Source organism: Phaethon lepturus, unplaced genomic scaffold, assembly GCF_000687285.1.
Source record: "Phaethon lepturus isolate BGI_N335 unplaced genomic scaffold, ASM68728v1 scaffold25472, whole genome shotgun sequence".
NCBI lineage: Eukaryota > Metazoa > Chordata > Aves > Phaethontiformes > Phaethontidae > Phaethon > Phaethon lepturus.
The window spans coordinates 7,103-15,303 of record NW_010526143.1 but is presented as its reverse complement, the minus strand read 5'-3'; the positions used below and the strand labels follow the sequence as shown (position 1 = coordinate 15,303).

Sequence of the window (8,201 nt, the reverse complement as noted above, 5' to 3'; positions counted from 1 at the left end):
CTTCTTGCTGAAGCCTTTTACAGCAGTAGAGCTGAGACTCTGGCTGTTCGTGTACACCAAACATCTGCTGCTGAGCTGGATGTAAACCCACTGTTGTACAGTAAAGTAGATATTTGTTTGCTGTCTTCTGGGACATTCTGAGAAATCAGATATGGGACTCTATGCTACTAGCTGATAATGCATTAGGTGTTCTCTGGCCTTTTGTAAAGGTCAGTGCCAGTGCTCCTACATATTTTGGGGAGGATTGAAACAAGATAATTTATATTGTTTTATCACTCTAGCTTAATAGTCTTGTGCTGCTGTTATTCCTGTGCAGTCAGATCTGTTTTGAATGGTGTAGCTGGTAGTCAGAGACATGGATCTATTTAAGGATTTTGCTGTTTGGTTATTGGGGTTTGTTTTGGATTGATTTTGTTGTGGGCTTTTTTTTAAGGTTCTCTTTCTTCTTCCACCCAGGAAAGGTTTATTGGTCAGACAGCACACTGCGGAAAATCAGCCGAGCTGCCCTTGATGGCTCACAATTTGAAGACATTATCACTACAGGTAAGACAGATTTTGGCCTGGGAGCCTCTCACCTCCATGCAGCATGAAAAGAGTGATTCTATGATACCCTGGTAAAATAATCTTTAAATCGTGTCCAGAGAAGGGCAACGAAGCTGGTGAGGGGTCTGGAGCACAAGTCTTATGAGGAGCGGCTGAGGGAACTGGGGTTGTTTAGTCTGGAGAAGAGGAGGCTGAGAGGAGACCTTATCGCTCTATACAACTACCTGAAAGGGGGTTGTGGCGACGAGGGTGTTGGCCTCTTCTCCCAAGTAACTAGCGATAGGACAAGAGGAAATGGCTTCAAGTTGCACCAGGGGAGGTTTAGATTGGATATTAGGAAAAATTTCTTCACTGAGAGGGTGGTCAGGCATTGGAACAGGCTGCCCAGGGAGGTGGTGGAGTCGCCATCTCTGGCAGTGTTCAAGAAACGTGTGGATGTGGTGCTTCAGGACATGGTCTAGGGGACATGGTGGCGCTGGATTAATGGTTGGACTTGATGATCTTGAAGGTCCTTTCCAACCTAGTGTTTCTGTGATTCTGTGATTTTTGGTGGAAGGGCAAGCAAAGCCTAAAGCAACTGCCTGATGAGGTGCACATGGGGAATACCGGAAGCTCCTGACTAAGCTGGGAGGATGAGCAGTGACCAATACACCTGTATTTTTTCAGGTCTGTTGACGACAGATGGGCTCGCTGTGGATGCTATTGGTAGGAAGATATATTGGACAGATACAGGAACAAACCGGATTGAAGTGGGCAACCTTGATGGCTCCATGAGGAAAGTCTTGGTCTGGCAGAACCTGGACAGCCCTCGGGCAATAGCTTTATACCATGAGATGGGGTTAGTGTTGTCAAGGGGCTATCTAGGGGTTAGAATAGGACTTCTGACCTCTGTTTCCATAATACTTGCTGGCTTTTCCCCAGGTATATGTACTGGACGGACTGGGGTGAGAATGCCAAACTGGAACGCTCTGGGATGGATGGCTCTGGACGTGTGGTGTTGATCAGCAACAACCTGGGTTGGCCTAATGGACTGGCAGTGGATAAGGCTGGGTCTCAGCTGCTGTGGGCTGATGCACACACTGAGGTCTGATTCTGTTCTTCAGCATTGTTTGTCATCGGGTCTTTGGTAGCCTGGAGCTGTTTCGAAGGTCTTGAGCAAGCTGTCAAAAGAGCAAGGGGAACATAAGCTTTTCTGAAAGTATGGGCTATGGGGAGGGTGGACTTGAATAACATCACTTGTTTAGGCTCTGTTTCCCACTTGATATAGTAATTGCTAGCAAGAGGATCAGTGTTTCGAGTATGGGGCTGATGTTTTACTTCTTTCTTTAGCGGATTGAGGCTGCAGATCTCAATGGTGCTAACCGCCGCACCCTGCTGTCTCCAGTGCAACATCCCTACGGCCTCACTTTGCTGGACTCTTATATCTACTGGACTGACTGGCAAACTCGCAGCATTCACAGGGCTGACAAGGACACTGGTGCCAATGTCATCTTGGTGAGGGCAAACCTGCCTGGCCTCATGGACATTCAAGCTGTTGATAGGGCACGTCCCCTGGGTGAGTTGTTAGGCTGCTCCCAAATCAGTGGGTGTCTGTGGTGACTAAGGGAGCCCTTCAGAGTTGTCATTGAAAAGAGTCCTTTGGTGTAAAGCATGAATGGTAGAGTAACATCTTAAAAATCAGCTTTTCTTTTCTTCTTCCCTCAATTAACTATTTTTGTACTTCTCCCTGTTTACCCAGCTCCATAGGTTGGGTGTTTGGGTGTTTGTTTATGTGTTTTGACCCCCTTCATGCCGTTTCCTTCACTGGATTGCACTGACAACCTCATTCTCACACACAGCAGAGCCACTTTCTTAGGAGGACTGAATGGGCCATGCCCTATTACGCTTCACTAGAGTCTGCTGACATTGAACAGTTTCCCTTTTTTAACTCCAAAAGGCACTAATTCCTCTTAAGCTAGTTGCTGAAACCTTATTTCAAGTTCTAGTAATTTTTTTCCCAACCATTGCAGACTTCATCTTCCTGTCTGCCGCTTTGCTGTACAAAATCTCTGCTGCTTTAGTTGCTTTTAATATATTGTGCTTTTCAACTATCCTGTGCCAGAGTCAGATTCATTATGTCACTCTTTAGGGATCCTATATGACCCCATCTTGCCTCCTTGTTCTTCAGTGGGAGTTATTGCTCTGTGCTGTGGCTTCGTTTTGGTGCAATTTCCCCAATACATACTTCTACAGAAAACTGTGCCCTTTCTCCTGTGGCTACTAACAGCAGAACATCACTCTTGACAGTATAACTTTACAATATAACTTCAAGCTAACCAAAACTCTAGCCGTCATATCCCTGTTGTTTTCTTCCCACTTCCTGCACCTGTCTTCTGGGCTTATCCCCTCCTAGTAAATGTATGCTGGGTTGGGGTTTTTTTCCAATTAAAAAAAAAACAAAATAGATATGACCCTAATACGTCAGGCGCTTTCAGCAGGCTTCTCTGATGCCTTTGTTTACTTGCCACTGTGTGCAGCTAAGTTGAAACAGAAGCTTCTTTGTCAGCCTGGCCTCTAGTACATTGTCACGCTGCTTCCCCACAGGGTTGGATCTTTCTGCTAGCATTACCATTTGCAGCAATAATAAAGCTAAACTGCAGTTGTGTGAATCTATCAGCATTTGACGGTTCCTTTTTCCATGGGAAAACTAATTAGCAAGGAATGCAGGTCAAGATTTTGCTCCTAGTACTTCCCCTTCTTCTGTGCCTTCCTGTTTTCCTTGCCCAACTGTATCATACCCATCACAAATCTTGGAGTGGCAGGAGGCAGCCTATGTATGAAGGGCTGTAGATTCCCAGCAAGGCTGGAATGGTAAGGATGAACACAGCTGCTAGCAGGTTGTAGCCTTTAAAATGCAGCTTAAAATGTATGTAGCATTTAAAATAAGGCTTTAGTCTGTGAGACCACACTCATCCTTAAACTACGCTCTCCCTACTTCTAAAGGCTTCAATAAATGTGGAGTTCGTAATGGTGGCTGCTCCCACCTTTGTTTGCCTCACCCCACTGGCTTCTCCTGTGCCTGTCCCACTGGCATCCAGCTGAAGAGAGATGAGCAGACATGTGACTCTTCTCCAGAGACCTACCTACTTTTCTCTAGCCGTGCTTCCATCCGTCGTATCTCGCTGGACACCAGTGACCACACAGATGTGCACATACCTGTTCCTGAGCTGAACAACGTCATTTCTCTGGACTATGATAGTGTGGATGGCAAGATTTACTACACAGATGTATTTCTTGATGTCATCAGGTGGGTGCCAGTCATCTGCTTGGCCAGTGCCCAGGTCACCCAGTTATTTGTGCTAGTTGTGCCAGTAAGTTGGGGAGACTGAGATGCTGGCCATACACCACTACTTACACCTTGTCTTTGTTACACAGCATCATGTGTATTGCTGAACTAAATGCTGAAGGTGTGTTTAACCTGCTGGAGACTATGGGGAAAAAGGTATTGGGGAGGTAGCAGTATGAAGTGGCCCTATGGTTGACTGCAATCACACATGGAGGTGTGAAGGCTTTCTAGGAGCTACCTGTTCCTCACTGCCGTATGTCATTGATTTCCATCTAGGCGGTCTGATCTGAATGGCAGCAACATGGAAACTGTTATTGGTCAGGGTCTGAAGACTACAGATGGCCTGGCAGTGGACTGGGTTGCCAGGAACCTCTACTGGACAGACACAGGACGCAATACCATAGAAGTAGCTAGACTGGATGGAAGCTCCAGGAAAGTGCTGATCAATAACAGCCTAGATGAGCCCCGAGCCATTGCCGTCTTTCCCAAGAAGGGGTAGGTATGGGGTACTGGTGGGGGAGGGAGAAGGGCTGTGCAGAGTCAGATTGAAAGAGGTGGTTGTGGGAGGAAGAAGAGAGGTGTCGTGTGAATCTGCAGGTACGAGCAAGGGGCTGCCTGAGTGACAGATGTAATCAGGCAGACAGTGAATTTGAAGGTTAGGCAGATAGCTGGGAGAAGCTACAGACCACATAATCTTTTTTGAACCTGAAGAATCTGGCAGTTTAATTTATAACGAAACTTTAATTCAGCTAAATTAAATTTTATTTTCTTCTTACACTTGCGTTTTATCTCCTCAGGTACCTCTTCTGGACAGATTGGGGTCACATTGCTAAAATTGAACGGGCAAACTTGGATGGCTCTGAGCGTAAAATCCTGATTAACACTGACCTAGGATGGCCCAATGGATTGACTTTGGATTATGACACCAGGAGGTCAGTGTAAGATTTTCTTATACTTGCATAAGATTAAGGGATGTAGTGAATTTGTTTTTTAGCTGCCTTAGCTTGGTTTATTGGAGTAGGGTTGTGGGTTTTGGTGGGGTGTTTTTTTTGTCTGATCCGTCTTGGATAGTGAATGACTAGAAAGTAAAAAGGGATTGTATAGATGAAAGCTCACCTCTTTCCTTGTTCCTCCAGGATTTACTGGGTAGATGCGCATCTTGATCGCATAGAGAGTTGTGATCTCAATGGGAAACTACGGCAAGTGTTGGTCAGCCAGGTGTCACATCCCTTTGCTCTGACACAGGTAAGAAGATTTTCCTCCTGCCACCATTCTCCCTGGTGTGTTGATGAGTTGGACAGTGGAGCTTGGGGACAGGGATATGTTACAGTCTGGGGAAACCAAGATGGCTGAGGGGATAGTACTTAACTCTTCTGTGGACCTAACAAAGGAAGTTTGTCTGAACTCCTGTGGAGTGTAGGCAGTCATCTTCTTTATGATAAGAGGGGAAGGGGCTGAAAAGGCCTTTGTTTTGGGCCTTCTACCAACCGGGATGTGTTGTTTATGGGTATCCTGTGTCTACGTGGCTAAACATGCTAATGGCTGTGATTTTTCTTTGCTGTCTCCCTGAGCAGCAGGATAGGTGGATATACTGGACTGACTGGCAAACCAAATCCATCCAGAGAGTGGACAAATACTCTGGGCGGAACAAAGAGACAGTGCTGGCCAATGTTGAGGGACTGATGGATATCATTGTGGTTTCCCCTCAGAGACAGACAGGTAAAAGAGGAGGCCCTTAATTCAGGCAAATGCTAACTGTAGACAAAAAGAATTCTGGAACCATTGTGCTACTGTAGATGTCAAGCAAGGTTGGCGTCCTTTCTTATACTCAAACTGTTAATGCATCTTTCTTGGGCATATTCCTTGTCTGCTTGTGATATTTCAGTCAAGTACATCTTAATGGTGTTCTGTTAAGTTTTGATTAGAAAATGTCACTTGCTGTGTTGTTCATCTGACATTGTGGTAAAGCGGAAGAATGTGAGCCTTTGTGGTTTTTTTTTTAATATGTGTAGCTGTGTTGACTGGACTCCTGTCTAATGATTTCCAGTGCCTTCCTTTCAAGACTGCCCTAATCCTACCAGTGTCTGGCTATTGTCACCACTTTCTTAGCAGTCAGATGAAGGGCATGTGCCAGAGCATAGTAACTTGCTGGATTTCTAGGAAATATCTCTGTCTGAGCAGGAAAAAAGGTTGTTGCTCTGATCTACCTGGTCATCTGCAACATATTTAGAAAATTGCTTGTTCTTTCTAGGTACTAATGCTTGCGGAGTGAACAATGGAGGCTGCACTCACCTCTGCTTTGCCAGGGCTTCTGACTTTGTCTGCGCGTGTCCAGATGAACCAGATGGGCGGCCCTGTTCTACTAGTGAGTTTACTGTCACTTAGGTGGTAGCTTCCATAAGTGAGCCAGTGCCAGTATTTATGCAGTGGCAGTGGCAATCAGAGCATCTGAAGCTCTGTAGCATATAAAAACATGTAAGCTCTTATGCAGAGCCTTACACTAGAAGTAAGGCAGTTGTAAGCAATAGACCCTTATTCTGTCCTTTCTGCTGATAGACTGGGTTTGAGATGGGAAAGGTGCTCATATAGGCCATTTCAGAAACTCTTTATAGCTTACGAGACTTGTTCATCTGTCTCACAAAGGTGAGTCCTGCCTATTTTTCTCTGTTTTTCTAGTTCCTGGTGTGGTGCCCCCTGGTCCTGAACCCACCAGTGTAAGTGAGAGAAGTCAGACACCATCTGACAGAGTAGATACCTCAACAACCAAACCTCTCACATCTCTGGAAGCAGTGAAAGGGAAGTAAGTGCTCTTTTTCTCTTGGAATTGGGGTGTGAAAGTCATAGCTTGTACAAAGTGCAACAGGCAAGCTCCTCTGGTTGTCATTATCCAAATGTACCTCTCCCTAGCTACTCCAGCTACAGACTTCGTGTTCATAATGGAGAAAACCATTTTGACAAAGAATGCAGAACAGTGTTGAGCTGGCAAGAAAGAGGTGCAGAGATTTTTCTGTCTGTTCTATTGAAATATGTGTCTAGGCTGACTGCTGAAGTGTTCAAGTCCTGAGACCATGTCATTCATTTGATTGATTTTAGAACTCCTAATTTTGAGAACTTATTTCTGAGAGGAGGAGAGGGGAGTCTGTTGCTTTAATTCAGTGAGACATCTCAGACCTGATCCAGACATCTGAGGAAGTGGTTCTGCCTTGGCCGAAAAGGGATAGCTTGTTTGAGGGCAGAACAGAACCTTTGCAGCTCTAACATTTACGTTACAATGCAGGTAGTTAAGAGGCTCTTTTTTTCTGCTAATTCCCTACAGCCTGCTATTCCTACTGCCCAGCAAAAAAAATTATGTTCTATGGCTGGGTTATCTACAAGGCAAAACTTCCACTTTGTTGAGTATGATGTATTGGAGAGAAAGATCTTTGTGCTGACTCTAGGATGTTCTGATTTTTGCTTCAGCACTGATAATGAAATTTGTGTTCTGATAGATAGATCTATGTATGCATGTATGTACCCGAGAGGCGAGTCTGGAATGACTCGAATATAAAGATATTGTAGACCTATAATTGATACATACATGCACACAACTCTCTATATATGTATGGTCCTTTCTTCTCTGGATACAGAAGGATACTGAAGAAGAGAAAGGAAGGCTGCTGCTGTTAAACTGGAAATGGAAGGGCTATCAGTGCTAGCCTGTCCCATCCTGTCTTTCGATACCTTTGATACTGTTGATAATACTTTCAGTAACTAAGTGTCCTTCTGTCATTCAGCTGCTCTGACAAAGATGCTACGCGAGGCTTGTGTACCCATGCCAATGAGGCAGTGTTGGCAACCATGGGTGAGTTCCTTTTCTGTAACCCTGTCCCATGAGAGTTGTTCCTCCAGATGTGCCCAGGACATTCCAGTCTATAGTGTTTGAAACTCAAATTTCTGAAACTCACACTTGAATTACTCAAATGCCCTCTGAGAAGAGTGTGTCTAAGGATCAACATCAGTCATACACATTCATTAGCCTATATGGGGACTTTTCCAAATGACACTTCATCTGAAGAATAGTTCTGTTTTCTTTCATCCCATACCTCACCCACTGGGCTCTTCCCGTTAATGATACTCTTCTTCACTTTTGTGTCCCCTTTGTGTTTAGTTGAGGGTGGTTGACTAGGGTAATTGTTTCCTACTGCAGGAGTAACCTGTCAGCAACGGGGTCTAACTCATCTTTATGCAACCCGATTACAAAGATCTTGATGCTCTGTGGATTGCTGGGGCGTGGGTGGGAGGAAGGGTTATCATATCTTTCATTGCATATGAAGCCAAACAAAACCATCTGCTG

General features: G+C 45.0%; 1 protein-coding gene across 1 annotated transcript in view; it reads left to right on the top strand.

Annotated features, from left to right (window-relative positions):
- The window catches only part of LRP4 (low density lipoprotein receptor-related protein 4), a 69,913-nt gene that overhangs the window by 58,358 nt on the left and 3,354 nt on the right, over window positions 1-8,201 (top strand). Inside the window, exons 24-35 of the mRNA XM_010282982.1 lie at window positions 457-543; window positions 1,210-1,381; window positions 1,465-1,627; window positions 1,873-2,098; window positions 3,526-3,829; window positions 4,145-4,363; window positions 4,666-4,800; window positions 5,005-5,113; window positions 5,443-5,587; window positions 6,120-6,233; window positions 6,545-6,668; window positions 7,642-7,709. Of these exons, the coding sequence (XP_010281284.1) occupies window positions 457-543; window positions 1,210-1,381; window positions 1,465-1,627; window positions 1,873-2,098; window positions 3,526-3,829; window positions 4,145-4,363; window positions 4,666-4,800; window positions 5,005-5,113; window positions 5,443-5,587; window positions 6,120-6,233; window positions 6,545-6,668; window positions 7,642-7,709 (1,866 nt within the window). The remainder of the gene's footprint in view (window positions 1-456; window positions 544-1,209; window positions 1,382-1,464; window positions 1,628-1,872; window positions 2,099-3,525; window positions 3,830-4,144; window positions 4,364-4,665; window positions 4,801-5,004; window positions 5,114-5,442; window positions 5,588-6,119; window positions 6,234-6,544; window positions 6,669-7,641; window positions 7,710-8,201) is intronic.